Source organism: Megachile rotundata, chromosome 11 (genome assembly GCF_050947335.1).
Source record: "Megachile rotundata isolate GNS110a chromosome 11, iyMegRotu1, whole genome shotgun sequence".
In the NCBI taxonomy this organism is placed as follows: Eukaryota; Metazoa; Arthropoda; class Insecta; order Hymenoptera; family Megachilidae; genus Megachile; species Megachile rotundata.
In genome coordinates, this window is record NC_134993.1 from 15,070,057 (window position 1) to 15,085,463 (window position 15,407).

Sequence of the window (15,407 nt, forward strand, 5' to 3'; positions counted from 1 at the left end):
ACAATAATTATTTAAACGTATATATTTTTGAACATACCTTCATTTTTATGCTCATATAATATTCACATAAGACGAAGTAATTATATTATAAATATGTAACATCTTCAAACGGAGTTACATCTGAACTATTCTTATGTACACGAAATAGTAACTAGATTTAAAAGTATATTAATATATCAAGATCAAATAGAATAAGTATATTCGTAATATTAATATCTAATAAATTCAATCCTGTTATACGTACAGGAGTATGCCTAGTTTTACACAAAGATATTTCGAAATATTGGTGTTTTTGATAAGGTGTGAACGATCAATGTACAAATCTCAGTTTAATTTTCAAAGAAATGTCTATTGAAAAATTATGTTTAGCGAGCGATTCTGTTTTTACATGTAATGTGCACAATTAAGCACGTGATTTATACGAAGAAAAATGATTGAGCATAATTGTAAATGATCATTAGTTTTATCTTTTTCGATCATTGGACCCACTACGACGGGAACGTGATCGACGGCTACGGCTACTACTGCGGGAACGTTTTGATCTGAAACATATTAAACAATTATCATTAATAGAGGAGAAAGTGATTCAGATCTCTATAGAATACAGATTGATTTCTCAGTTAGAAATTATTATGTACTGAGTACTATAGATTGCCATAAGAAAAATGGCAATATAGGGAAAGAATTTCTACCCTTCTCGGGAATTTATGAATTTATACAATACTGAATTATTAACAACATTTATCTTGCAGTACTGACAAAAGATACTAATCGTCTGAGGTCTACATTAGAAAGTGTGTGTTCATACACGATTATTACATATCTTTTTTACTTATTATCAACTAACCTTTTGCCACGACTGCGGCTTCGAGAACGTGACTTTCTCCTATCCCTGTCTCTGCGTTCTCGATCTCGATCCCGATCACGGTCACGGTCACGATCACGGTCTCTGTCACGGTCACGATCACGGTCTCGGTCTCGTTCTCGTTCTCTTTCTCGATCACGATCGCGATCGCGATCACGTTCACGTTCACGCTCACGATCACGATCACGATCTTTATCTCTGTAACCTAAACCTCCTCGGCGATTGTCTGATCTATCACGGTCTCTGTCGCGATCATCTCTATCTCTGCGTCTGTCGAGCAATGACTCTCGTTTCTCTTTACGTCTTTCTTCAACAGTTTTCTGAAGCTCTGCCAATTTTTCACGGATCTTGATAAAGCCCAGATGCAACTTCCCACCAAAATGGTCGGCCAGCCGTCTATCGTTGTCGTGAATGCCAAGGTAGGCACTGCAAACCTCGCAAACCCTCAATTTCTGTTGCTGATAACTTGACGCTGGCATACTGTTACGATACTCCTGTTCAGCTTCATTTTTCTTCTTTCTGAGCTCGTCTATTTCACCCATAAGTTTCATTGATTCCTCTACGAAACCTTCCTCTCCAAGTTGTTCTGCTTTGGCCAATTTTTTACCGATCTCCTCCGCAAGAACATGAACGTTATTCGCTTTCGCTGCTACTTCGGCACTGAGCTCTTCTTGAGTTTCTGCTAGCCGTTGTTTCGCTTGTTCCGTTCGGCGATCACAATCAGCAATAAAATTTTGCAAATGTTCCATGGCCTTAAATTGAAAATGTGTGCAATTAATGCTTAAATGAAGTAATATGATTTTGTATGATTCATGAAATACATGTAACTACAAATTAAAAATTGAAGAACAAAAATATACTTACATCAATATCATAAAAGTGATCTTTCTTCTTTTGTGCAGCCTCATAATCAGCCCGTAGGGCCAGGTCGTGAATCTGGGGGCATTCTCCCAGGTCCATGCGCTGCGATTTACAAATCATTTCAATATTAACTTAGATTGTCTTCAATTACATGAAAAAAACTTCATCGGTTTTATTTAAAATGGTCCCTCCCAACTTTTGTTTTCATGAAATCTTATTCAATGAGAACAAGGTTTCTTAATTCGCTGTTTTTTGCAATAGACAAACTTAAACAAATTATTTGAACTAATGAACGCAACAACGACAGAAGTTAAACCCCTAATTGTCCAGAAACATACAGTCTAAAGATGCGTATTTATATATAAGAACTTACAAAATGGTAGCTTGTCCAGTATACGCTTACAAGATATTTTGTATATGCATATATATACGTGTGTGTACATATATATACATATATATATATACAAGCAAGTAAATATAAGTTTGTATATTTACTTGTCAACATGTACATATATACATATATATATATGCACATATGCATAGACTAACCAAGACTTTTAATTCTGTTCTTTGGACAAAGTAAAAATGCAATCTTACAGATAATAATTTTGTTATGTTCACTTACAGAGTGGCAACACCTCTCCGCCTGACACGACAATGCGATGGCAATGAAGCTACAATCAGCACACACCTTAAGTTCATATGTTCAGTGTCTATGAAACAACTTACAGCCTAATGGTTTATTATACTATTTACGTAGGGCACGAATTGCCTTATATGAATCAATTCTAGACCATTTAGAAAACGAGTTCAATACGTACACATCCAATGCTGAAGGAAATTTTTCTAACAGAACTGGCGCGTTGCACAGTCCTCCCTAATTTTTTTTCTTTCTCTTTCTCCCCCTCTTTCTCCCCCATTTTCTCTGCTTCATGCCACTTCTCACTTTTTTCATGGACATTACATTGCAAATTGCCAAAATTATTTTTATTTCAAATATCTCTGTTTGGAAAGGACACAAAGATATTCAATTTGTTTATTCAATACAGTCCTGCTACATGGCCTCTGGTCTTCTTATATCCAAATTTTGAAATTTTAATTTTTAAGCCTTGTAATAATGAAGTTTTAGCAAACAAGCTTTACCTTACTTCATCATTGCATTTATACGGCCCCCTCTAAAATTGGTCTGTCGACAACCATGTAACAAGACTTCATCACTTTTAATATTTAAGTGTATTACGATAATACACGATCAAAATTTGTCTGTAGAGTTCTTACTCGTTAATATTTAAACGAACCGCTTTAACAGTATCATGAGAATATCGAAATCGAGAATCGATTATCGCGTGATCTCGAGTAACCAGTATGAAGTACAGTGAAATCTCGATCGAACATTTTCTTTAATCGATCGTTCCCGTTTGAATCATCGTGTGATATCTTTCAAACTGGACTTCTGTTGAAAGCAGTATTATTAATTATTATAAAATTTCAGGAAATGACCAATCGAAGTTTCATTGCATACTGCATCGATTGTAGAATGAATTAGAACTGTCAAGAACACGTGAGTAGAAACATTTACAATCCTATAGCCGAATGAATTTTGTTTATCTTGGCAATTCGCATGGTCTTTTACTTACAGATCACTGCTTCATTTCCTGTACCCATTATATCTCCGAGGATGAATATGATTTTCACGCATACTTTCAAAGTAAACTTCATTTCTACCTGCCGTAAACGGCATCATTAGTAAGAAGCGACAATAAGACATCGTTCTCATGAATCAGCAATGGCGCTACTCACCAACTTTATACAGGCCTTTCAGGGTCTCGGAATTAATATTCGACACTCAGCCTCGCCACCGTTGACCGGTAGAGGGGCTGAGGTAACCGCCCGCCTTTATTATTAACCAAATTAATACCTAGTATGTACTTGAATTATGTTAAGATAATCAAATTGTTAGAATGTAATACGTACGTCCTCTTCGCTTTCAGTACTTACAGTAACGCGCATGTGAGAGCGACAAGTACAACACGACATATGAGCGGACAATACTCGCAACAATATTGTACAATGGATCTGATTGGAATTGCTTTTTCCAGAGACTCTGGAAATAGAACTGTAGGTACATTGGCATTAGTGAACTTGTGTATCGTGTCATTCTCGCGAGTATTTGCCAGAAGTAAATTTTTGTTTATTTCATTTTTCTTTCAACATTTCGTTACTTCATTCAATACAACGACATATTAAATGTTTTATTTTCATTTTAGTTGCTTACAAATGTACTAAAAACAACCAGAATATGAAGAAATTTAGAAGGGTGCTTGCTAAGAGCGACGAGAGACCCCCCTCCTTATGCACTGAAGATTAGGTTTGCAAGTCTCCTTTTTTAGTTTAACTATCTCAAATGCTAAACGTGTGTTTCACGTAAGATAACTGAAATATTTTGTGTCTTCAAGTAAGAGTTTAAACGAAATGAAACTTATAGGTATGGAAATTACAAAATTTCCTACTGCATGATATTTACGTTTCATTCGTTTTTATAGAGAGATATATGAGATGGAATAATATGATAAGTATTACAATATTTTTCACTTTTCTCACGTTTGAAAAAACCCCGCTTGAAATGATCGAAATATATCCATTTATGTATTACAGTTTATATTCAACGTTTACGAGATGTTGTACTACGCGAGAGAATGTACGTGTATTATGTCGCCTTACTGCAAGTAGTTGGGCCATTTGGACCGACAATGAATAGGTTTTTAATTTTTTAACAAACACCCTTTGGACCAATTCGCACGAGATGACAAAGAAATGCGCGAAGCAGTATTAACAGAAACGGTATGTTATCGTATGAATATAACATTTGTCTCCACTCCAACCTTGCGGTTATGTCGTTTCGATTTCCTGCACGTATTATTATGCAAAAATATCGGGCTATTTCCGCAAACGTAGTTTCGGTACATTTCCAAGTACCATACGCGAAAGAAGTGGGATAAAATTTGTATTTTATGGCTTTGAATTGTTAATAATTCCCATTATTAATCTTCTTCTTGCAATTTATATAAACAAGATATAAAGTTGTTTATACAAAATAGTGACATGATTCTATATAAAGGGCTACCAGAGGCATATCCTACTTCTTCCTCTTTTAAAACTTTAAGGGTTGACTCCTTCTTTATCTTGGTTTGCTGCCCCGTATTGCACTTCAACGCCTATCTGGTGTGAATTGATCAGAATCAATTCTTGAAGCACATCACGCAAATATAACTCTATTGTATATCATAGACTACAAAACTGATTTTTATTATTTAATCATTTAATTATAGGATTGACCAGACCAGTTGGCACCGATGAAAAAAAGCACTATGCACAATGTATTTTGTGTTGGTAATCACTGATTTAAAATTCTTGTTGTTTTCCGTAAGATTAAAAAGATATATGCAAAAGGAAATTTATGAGAGTATATAATGTAAAACATGAAATAAAAAGATATTTGTAGAAAGAATTTAAAAAATTTAGGCAACCAGACTTACTACAACAAAAGAAATTAATTGTATCTATTTGACTGGCTACTTTGATTACACGATCCAAAGTACATATACAAATTAATATAAAATTAAAACTCTATAAAACAAATAATAAAACATTTTAAACAAAATAATTTTATTTTAATATACAACTCTGTCATAAATAAGTGCATAACACTTTTTTCATGAATGTACGATGATCCATAAAAGATATTAAATTAAAATATAATTTATAGGATGTACATGTACATATGTGTTTTTATATACAGATAAGATATTTTTCAATCTTTATGTTGTATATACACCTACCTATGCAGAAGTAATATTACTTTTATTAATTGAACTCTCAGATATAAAACATATAAGATCTCCTAAAATAATCATTTTATATTTTATGTTTAAAACCTCAATATTGATTGAGTTACATATGTCTACAAATCTACTGCAGTATTCATCTTCGCTTTTCAAATAAAATTCTTAGCATACCTTATGTACTACATTATTTTTTGAATTAAAAATAAATATGAACTTCTTAATAATGAACTGATTCAACCACTTTTGCATCATAGGTGAATTATTAGACACAGTTTTATTTAATTCTAAAAAGCGAATCATATTTAATGATGAAATGTGTATTGAAAGCTATTTAAGCAATGTATATGTAAGTAAAATAATAATTAAGACAATTGCATTTTTCTATACTGTTGTTATACATCATTTGTACTTTGTATCAAAGTAAGGATCAAACAAATATTTTTAACACATTACAAACATATATTGAGACGCATTATTTTAACGTGTACAAAAATTCAGCTAAAGATCTTCTGTTGTGTTTTTTGTTTATGTTCATAATGAGTTAAAAACATTCTCTTAAAAGCAATGTTACATGTAAATATTGATAAAATATGGCTTATTTTATGATAGAACTTAAAATAGAAAGCAAATGAGTTTACTAGTAAAATGAAAGCGACTGAATCGTGTAACCAGAGTAAACTGGAAAAATACAAAGGTAACAACTGAAAAACTGAAGGTGACATTGAATGTATCGATGTCTGATTGCTTCTGTGTTAATGCGAAGAAATATCAAAACGGGATATAAAATGCTCTACAATAGCGCAGAAGTGCCAATGGTATATCATTGATATTCAATATGTGATAAATTTGAAAAAAACTCACCGTTGACGATAAAATTTCATGTGGACAGCATGCCAGTAAAAAGCTCTTGCAGACCTTTGGATCCGAGTACTTCACTTGAAATTTGTTATTTTCACCTAAAAACATGAAATATTTGTCAATACGATACTACCTTTAAGGCGGATAAATATACGTGTAATGGTAGTGTAAGCCACCATCTTGTATTTTTGTATGAGATTTCAAGTAATTGTAAATAATGTTATTGCAAGTAATATTTTATCGATTATAAAAGGCAGTAATACGCACCATTCCGTCCAGTGCCCATTAACTGGTCAAGCATAGCTCGCATCTGGTCGTGAGCAGTCATTTTTATGAAAAAGTGCAATATTTCACGAACACTGTCAAAAATGGGAGAGAGCAATCAGCCACGCCGCCAGTCTTCGAGTTTCGAGTTATTGTCCAACTCGTATTTATCGATCTGAGTATCGTTCACTACTAACCGTGCATATATGTGTGCGATCTGCACAGGAAGTGCACAGGTCATTCTAGGAAATATACAAAACTTTCAACTATACTATATTTCAACCAATAATATCGCAGATTTTACACGATGCATTTAGAAATTATATTTGATTGGTCACTATTTTGCTGAAAAGATTCAACAAAAATTGAATGATTATAAAATACATATTTCAATATTGCACTAAAATTTCGAATATTAGAATTTGTTACATATTTAATAATTTAATAAAATAGTGCATATTGATTTCAAGTTTTGTAAATAACAAAATTTTCTGCGTCTTCTATAAGTATTATAGGAAAATTCGTATTGTTTATTGTGCTAGACGGAAGATATAAAAGATGGAATAAAATAATGCAAATTATCTTACGTCGGTGCAATGGAGGAGTTTAAAATTTTTACCGACAATCTTCTATGTTCATTGTGAACCTAGGGAGTTCAATTAGCTATATATTCAGCGTGCTAGTAACCCTTCTGCGCGTGTGTAATACGCGCCGGGGGTGGTTAGTCGATGGTTCGGTATACGAACGTGAAAAATTGCAATTTCAACAAAGATTCCTTTAATGTCGTTTGTGTGATTTGTACCTGAAGAGGCGATATCGCGTGTACTTTTTTCTAATTAATAGTTTTTTGGGAAACGACGTTTAGATAAGCAGCAAGTGTAAGAAAACCAACGATAGAACTGTAGCGTACAGTACGCACGCGGTGTCTAAAAATGGCGAAGGTGTTTCGCGCGGTGACAGTATCGACTTTGTCAAACAATGGACAGTCAACAGCGAAATATAATAAGCCGGTCACACTCCATATTAACTATGATCCGCAAGGTCTCAGTGTTGAGTTTCTTGCAGGTATTGATTTATCGATAAATTATCTTTTACGGATTATGTTAGCGTCGGGCAACATAACCACATTTAAATGAGCGTTTATAGTTTTTTTTTAATTATAATTTAACGAAGATTTCTTAGCACGTTATAAAAAGTATGTTTCGACGAATAGTCTTTTGATTTTTCGTATAAAAGATTTAAAGAAATGATATACTTATCTTTTGTTACATAATGATCTTTAATTCAATAGAATTTATTGTAACAACGTTTATAGTGTGATATTTGTATAGAACATTTCTTTCACTGCTCCTTATTAAGTAGTAATTTTGCTTTGCTATAAAGCATTTGATAAGAAAAGTATCTTTTAAAGTACATTATTTAATGTATTTATTTTCTGTAATACAAGTATTAAGTTTTTATGTTTTTGTGTGTCATAATAGGAGATTCAGTGGGTAGGGATAAAACAACATTATTGGAATTTCCAGTAACTCCTAGTACAGAATGCTCAAGAGTATCGTCTAAAAGTTATGTATTCACGCTTGATACAGATAGTTTACTCATAACATTTGCTAATGAAACAGGTAAGTATACTTTTATAGACTATAAATGTCCAGAAGAATTTGCTATTAATGACATGATACAATTTTTTTCTATATAGATTTTCGAACTTTTCATTCACAAATACTAAAACTTAAAAATGGCAAAGGAGTATCTGCATTTAATGAAAGAACTGAAGAATCTTCTGCCATGCAATATTTTCAGTTCTATGGTTATCTCTCACAGCAACAAAATATGATGCAAGACTATATTAGAACCAGCACATACCAGCGAGCAATTTTGGGAAATTTGTCTGATTTTAAAGATAAAGTTGTTCTAGATGTGGGTGCTGGTTCTGGGATATTATCATTTTTTGCAGTTCAAGCAGGTGCAAAAAAAGTATATGCTGTAGAAGCAAGTAACATGGCAAATCATGCAGAATTATTAGTTGCTGCCAATAATTTATCGGATAAGATCATTGTCATAGCTGGTAAAATAGAAGAAATTGATTTACCTGAAAGAGTGGACTGCATAGTAAGTGAACCTATGGGTTATATGTTGTATAATGAAAGAATGCTTGAAACTTATCTCCATGCAAAAAAGTGGTTAGTCCCAGGTAATTGATTTTAAAACATTGTCTTTATTTAGTTGATCTCCCTCAATCGTTGTAACCGAAATTAAATAATTGTTTCATAGGTGGTAGAATGTTTCCTTCTCGAGGTGATCTTCACATTGCACCATTTTCTGATGAAAATCTTTATATGGAGCAGTTTAATAAAGCTAATTTTTGGTATCAAACATGTTTTCACGGCGTAGATCTCTCGGCAATGAGAAATAACGCGATCAAAGAATACTTCAGACAACCAATTGTTGATACCTTTGATATAAGAATTTGTATGGCTAAATCTATCAGACATATAGTAGATTTTCAAACTGCTAATGAGACTGATTTACATAAAATAGGTAAAAATTTGTGTATGATATATAATTTTTATATCATAGATCTTTATCGGCATTTCACATCGTTCATAATTTCTTTAGAAATTGATGTCGATTTTCACATATTGGAAAGTGCGACTTGCCATGGGCTTGCATTTTGGTTTGACGTTGCATTTATCGGATCCACGCAACAGGTTTGGTTAAGTACAGCTCCCACGGAACCGCTTACTCATTGGTATCAAGTCCGTTGTCTTTTGGAAAATCCTTTGTTTTGTAAAAGCGGTCAGTTATTGTCTGGAAAAGTCATTCTTGTTGCAAATAAAAGGTGAAGCTACGTAATTGTAGTAGTCATTTTTGTAAGTTACAAGCATTCGTTAACATCGGTTACACATGAAACTCATCTATTTTTTAGACAATCGTACGACGTGACAATAGAACTGAAGTTAGAAGGAACAAATATGGAAAGTAGTAGTAACACTTTGGATTTGAAAAATCCGTACTTCAGATATACCGGTGCAGCGGCACAGCCTCCTCCTGGTTTAAATAACACCTCGCCTAGTGAATCTTACTGGACAACTTTAGATGCGCAAGGTGCCAGACAAGCAGTAAACATGGTCAATGGAATGTCAGTGAATGGTTTGGGAGAAGTTTCTATGGATGCAACAGCAGCTGTAAATCCTAGCAATTTACTTGCCATTGGTAAGAACATAGAAACATATATGTAATCTATATATTTATAAAATAATGCGTGTTATTAAACACTTGTCTAATATATGAATTTTTATTTTAGGAACATACTCGAATAAACTTAACTAACAATTCAGTATTTTAAATACGTATATTATAATGATTATGATCTTATTTTCCGTCTGTTGATTCTATGTATGCTTTAGGAGGTCAACCAAATATACACCCTGGTTCAATCTCGAGCACAGGACGAGGACGAGTCGGGGGTACAGCGACAAGTACGCAAGCGGCACAACTAATAGGTGGTGGAATTACTCCAAACATGTTCACATCTCCTGCTACGGTAAGTGTACAAAATAACATTGTAGATTTCGAGCGAGCCGTTTTCAACTAATTCACGAGTACGTGCGGTATTTGTATACCTGTGCGCGAATACCTACACCGAAACAAGAGCTCGCTAAATATTTGATTTCAATCTAAAGCAAAAGGATACTAAAGTGTACGCCTGCCTGCGTGTCTTTCGCGCTACAGCTTGGTGTTACTTTCCAGCAATCGCTGGTCCTTGGCAATACCTCACATTATCCAGTGAATCCCAGCTTGATGATCGGGGATTACGTGACACCTGGTAACGGCATATCGTCTCAAACGTATCGACAATGATCAATGGCGAAATCATTTTGCACCGAGTATTCCCATACGGCAAAACAGTTAAATGATCGTCATAGCACTAGCAGTAGCGGGGACACCAGCAACAATAATAAGCAAACCCGCAAGTTGGTGTTTAGTTCTCCAGCAAGCAAATTACGACTCTCGACTGCCGTTCGAATTTTGAACGCGGTCAACCTGGCCAATCTTAATTCGAATATTGGCTACGTAAATAACAACAACCACAACCTTGCTTACTTTAACAAAGTTATTATTGGTTCTGGATTCGGATTTGGATGGAGTACGAGAAGAAATAAGTCACAATGGGAAGCACGTTGGAGGAGAGTGCGAACCGTCCTCTCGTAGTTGTCATTAATTCTTATCTACGTTTATTTAATTATCCCTCGAAGAGTTGATCTTCCAGATCGAAATGCATGCTTGCCAAATGTACCCGGGAAAATCATATTTTTTAACGACAATACAAGTTTACTATGCGTAAATGTTCCATGCGACACTATTGTACGGGGTCCTGATATCATTTTGTACATCAAGAACGAATAGCAAGAGCAACAGTAGTAACATCGCAATTTTTCCCTTATCGTTTCATGTGCTTTTAAGGTTTTATTATTGGTGATTATGCGTCTACTAAGCTTTACATTGTACACAGGCTTGGTTAAGTTTTCGACTTTAAGTGATTTTTACATGACTAGGGTATAGTGTATAACGTTCCGAATATTTCGAAAAGTGCAAAAAGCAATAATTCATTAGGGATACGATATGGAGCACTCTGTGGCATTGCCTGTTATTTATCTGCCCTTTTTTTAGCGTGATTACATTTAACATATTTCTTTTTATTTTTTATTCAAGATACGATAGATCCTTTCATGAAAATTCCGCATAGTATGTTCAACTTTAATCTCAATTAACTTTTGTATCGTTGTCTCCGTTTTTAATTAATAATATTCTCAATTATTATTTATGATCCATAAGAAAAAGAATTGTATATAATAACTACGTAAATTGACCAATCCAATGATATAATTTATGATAAAAATAAAAAAAATTATATTCCAATAAAACAATGGTAACTTAAGTTGCGGTTCATATTTAGACGATTTATTATTGTATTATTGCAATGTACAGATATTAGAAGTAGCATGTACAGGCACAATTTCAAATTTGTGACATTGTATTACATATCGGCCTTCGGTCAATAGGATTAATTCTATACTTTTAATGTACTTCTATTATAGTAGAATTATTCTACCGCCTATGTACGTCTCTTAATCATTAGTCATTTCATTGAGTAACCAAATTTTCCTGTCAACGATCAATTGGATTTTATTCCTTCTGTAAAATATTATCATTCATAATACTTCAATATTTATAAATTTATGAAATAAGATATGCATATAAAGAACTGAGAATATCATAAGATAAACGGGTTACATTAACTTTGTTTTTTTTTTCAGTACAGTTATGTTCCCTTTGTTCTTTTTTATAAAATAGAAATTTTAGGGTTTACCAGGTTTATTTCAATATCTGACCGTATGAAATTTAGTTACGCAATGAAGTAGAATTAAGAAACCATTTTTTATAGCTTTGAGATAATCACTTATTTAATTCTACCGAATGACTAAGAATGTATTTCTCGATAAAAAGTACAGGTAATCTCCTGATAATGAAATTTTCTCGTAACGTTTGTATAATTGTAATAAGCATGAGCCAATATTCATTTTGATGGTGTATTTCTTTTATAATATTTAAATGATAATGATACAAGCTTGCAAGGTCCATAAAGAATGTGACTTAAAACTTGCAGAACTTCAAAAATTATTTCCAGTTTCTTCTTTATGATGATAAAGTTCAGCTTATGATTTTTTCTTTTTTATACATATATATAGAAAAATAAAACCTCTGAAACTGATTAAATTCCTTTTCATATCATCCCTATTTTAAATAATTTCTGCTCCCTGTTATATAGTTCTGTTTTATATATATATTTTTTTTTAATTAATTCAAACCCCCCTATTATCGGCGGGTTACCTGTTACTCAAATAATTGTACATATAATATTCTTAATTTTTTCAAGATCTCGACATAATGTTTAAGTCTCATTAGTTCCTAAGGAGTGCTCTTTATTTGTTATCTGCACAAATTTGCTTCTCATTTTAACATGCTTTTACATGATCCACTCATTTTATATACTTGGAGAAAATTGCTTTTCGCTTATGAAATTAGATACAGTTTTTAAGAGAAGCGAATCATTTGTTTTTTATTAAAACAGCTTGTAATAGTATTATCTAGGAATCCATATTTATTCCATTATTATTGTAAACGGTTTCGCGATTGAATATTTCCACATAATTTTCAGCAAACACCACTAAAATTGTAAATAATTTGCTAATATTCTTTGATGTTTGCTTAAGAACATATGTATTTAGTATTTGAAATCTGACTGCAGGCATTCCACAAGTGCTGATAACATTATACAATTCGTTATTATATAACAAATACATGCTTCTTCCAGTCTCATTCTTTCTCTCTTCAAAAAAGCTGAGGAACATTAAAAGCAATATTTAGAATTGAACGCCTACAAAAGTATTAGTTAACTGCGTGTTTTAAGTTTCTACAGGAGAGACAAAAGATTGAATAAAACTAAGCATACCTTTTGATATTTTTTTCTAGATATTGCTTTCAATGTTGGCGCGTGTACGTTCGTGTGTATGTATTTTCTTTTTTCGTTTTAGAAAATTCTTAACGACTGAAAGATACAAAATGTCTCAGGTGTCCATGCGAGTTAAAACAGAAAACACTGTACATTTCCCACTATTTTTTAAATTATGCGTTTGTTCATTGGAGATTCTGATTTCGCATAAAGACGAGTTCTTTTTTACACATGTATATTTTTCATGATATTGAACTTAATAACTACTATATTGCTTTCATTGCTTTTATACCTGTACACGTATTAATTCTAATTGATAATTGCAAGAGATTTGTACGTTGGTCAAAAATTTGTTGCTCGATAACATTTATGATATTATTTTTTGCAACTTATAGGGTTTTTCTGTAATATGTGATATACAAAAAGTTATCGAGAAACATAGGAAATATTAAATACTGTTTCATTTACAACAGGAAGTACGAAAGAAAAGTCTTCAATTTATGAGATATTGAGTACAATAGTATGTTGTTTGGTAATATTAAGTAATAAAAGCACTCTATTCCAATGCTTCCTGTAATTAATGAATTAAAAGTTTTCTGATCTTTTGTATCATTCAAACGTAACAATCATCATTTGAATAATTTGTTATTTGGCTTCATTTCATTTGTATAACAGTTTTAAAATGAATCTGAATTTACCTTCATTGCAATAAATCAAAATTGTTCATTTATTATCCATTCCACATATAGAAAATTTGTACTTAGATTATTTGTCTATAGTCATGTACATTACATGCTTTTTCATCCTGAACTGAAATAGTACATCGTAGCTTTTTATTATTAATTTGAAAATCATATAATTTTTGCAACTGCAAGGAACTCATAAATGATAATTTCATAAGATTATTTAGGATTCACTGTAACGTGTTAACGATAAGTGATCAGTAGTTGTACATAAGCTCAAAGATTACATTGTTTTTAAGAAATTGTCTTTTAACCGTGATAAATAATGTCCACATAATTTTTTTTGTTTGATTTAGACTACTTAAGAAACGGAAAAAGAAGCAAAAAGAGACTAATGGATACCCTTAAATTAGACGACATTAGGATCCCAACAAAGATATGTTCAGCTTTGTAAAATGCATACATAAATGTGAACGTTACATTTATGTATGCACGTGCTCGTGATATACATATACAGTTTGCCTATGTCTTTTTTATGTATGATGATGTCTGTATGTATAAAGGAATCATGTTTTATACGATTACAACAACTGCAAAAAACCGCTTATACACACTCGTGCATTGTACTTCGATTATTTTACATTTAGTGCATGGACAATTATCCTGTAATTATTCTCAGGTGAAAATGCCATAAAGTTCGATATGTACGATGTGGATTGATTGTCCTGAACATCAGGAAATAATCGAATAGAATAGAATCAAACTAAACATTGATATGCATTGTACTGATACATCATAGCATTTATAAACTCCATCTAATGGTACATCGAAGAAGAATTGTACGCAAAGTATGTAACTGAAAAGTCTTCGATGCATGATGAATTAAATGATCATTTAATAATTGAACAAAACTAAATCCTTAACAAACATAACTTGATTCACTGGTTTACATTAATCTACTCTACAGGTGCGTTTAATAGTAGAGTGAATCAAATTTAGTTTAAATTTCTTGTTAAGTATTTACCATGGTTACAGAGATTTTGTATGAATATATTATATTATAATAATGGTCTGAAATTTTATGTGCTATAGCATATTGTTAGTTTTATTTAAAATTTCGTGACTAAATTGGTTTATTATTTTTCCAACTCATGTACCCAATGTATGCATAATGAAAAAAAATGTAACAGACAAAAACATTGCAAATTTGGTCTTCTTTGAAAGATTTAGTTGAATGAGATAGAAAGTAAGCACAGTATTTAAGAAAGAAGCGTAATGTATTAGAACAGGTTTGCTTAGTACTTGCAATTTACTTATTTGTAAAGTATTGAATTTTGTATTCTGCCAATGTTTTTACAGACAAACGAAAAACAAGATTACTCAGATATTACACCCCAGATCTGAGATTAAGTTGAAATAAACTTATTTACTTCAATATTACAATGAAAATTATTTCTGAAATTATTTCTTTTCTCCCTCCCTTTTTCAAATTTCAATTTCAAACGCGCGTCGAT

The 15,407-nt window shown here is 32.4% G+C and overlaps 2 protein-coding genes and 1 long non-coding RNA gene across 6 annotated transcripts; 2 read left to right on the top strand and 1 right to left on the bottom strand.

Moving 5' to 3' along the window:
* Positions 1-6: 6 nt before the first annotated feature.
* On the bottom strand, positions 7-6,913 carry LOC100877605 (putative RNA-binding protein Alsin2). Of its 2 annotated transcripts, none has more exons than XM_003699901.3 (5): positions 6,697-6,913; positions 6,433-6,527; positions 1,730-1,828; positions 848-1,617; positions 7-542 (listed from the first exon to the last, which is right to left on the bottom strand). In XM_003699901.3, the coding sequence occupies exons 1-5, from the start codon at positions 6,755-6,757 to the stop codon at positions 464-466; spliced, it is 1,104 nt and encodes a 367-aa protein (XP_003699949.2). In that variant the 5' UTR covers positions 6,758-6,913; the 3' UTR covers positions 7-463. The 2 variants fall into 2 exon arrangements, with proteins under 2 accessions (XP_003699949.2, XP_076393632.1); XM_076537517.1 differs by lacking the exons at positions 6,433-6,527; positions 6,697-6,913 and adding exons at positions 2,352-2,417; positions 2,548-2,677.
* LOC105663468 (uncharacterized) lies at positions 3,764-5,355 on the top strand. Its single transcript, XR_013039989.1, has 3 exons — positions 3,764-3,905; positions 3,994-4,567; positions 5,056-5,355. It is a non-coding gene; the product is annotated as an uncharacterized LOC105663468 (long non-coding RNA).
* Positions 6,914-7,364: 451 nt separating the features above from the next.
* On the top strand, positions 7,365-15,342 carry Art4 (arginine methyltransferase 4). 3 transcript variants are annotated; one of them, XM_012292247.2, is made up of 8 exons: positions 7,365-7,758; positions 8,175-8,315; positions 8,393-8,887; positions 8,968-9,234; positions 9,313-9,535; positions 9,623-9,909; positions 10,104-10,240; positions 14,250-15,342. In XM_012292247.2, the coding sequence occupies exons 1-8, from the start codon at positions 7,626-7,628 to the stop codon at positions 14,256-14,258; spliced, it is 1,692 nt and encodes a 563-aa protein (XP_012147637.1). In that variant the 5' UTR covers positions 7,365-7,625; the 3' UTR covers positions 14,259-15,342. The 3 variants fall into 3 exon arrangements, with proteins under 3 accessions (XP_012147637.1, XP_003699948.1, XP_003699947.1); XM_003699900.3 differs by lacking the exon at positions 14,250-15,342 and adding an exon at positions 10,429-13,479; XM_003699899.3 differs by lacking the exon at positions 14,250-15,342 and adding an exon at positions 10,447-13,479.
* The last annotated feature ends 65 nt before the right edge of the window (positions 15,343-15,407 follow it).

What these genes read in the sequence shown, in the direction of transcription:
- LOC100877605 (XM_076537517.1), bottom strand. Translation starts at nt 2,646, where the DNA reads ATGGGGGAGAAAGAGGGGGAGAAAGAGAAAGAAAAAAAATTAGGGAGG. An exon ending in CGGAGAGGTGTTGCCACTCT is followed by an intron (nt 1,829 to 2,351) that starts GTAAGTGAACAT and finishes TGTAAATCGCAG; the next exon opens with CGCATGGACCTGGGAGAATG. An exon ending in ATCACTTTTATGATATTGAT is followed by an intron (nt 1,618 to 1,729) that starts GTAAGTATATTT and finishes TTTCAATTTAAG; the next exon opens with GCCATGGAACATTTGCAAAA.
- Art4 (XM_003699900.3), top strand. Translation starts at nt 7,626, where the DNA reads ATGGCGAAGGTGTTTCGCGCGGTGACAGTATCGACTTTGTCAAACAAT. An exon ending in AACATTTGCTAATGAAACAG is followed by an intron (nt 8,316 to 8,392) that starts GTAAGTATACTT and finishes TTTTCTATATAG; the next exon opens with ATTTTCGAACTTTTCATTCA. An exon ending in GACTGATTTACATAAAATAG is followed by an intron (nt 9,235 to 9,312) that starts GTAAAAATTTGT and finishes TAATTTCTTTAG; the next exon opens with AAATTGATGTCGATTTTCAC.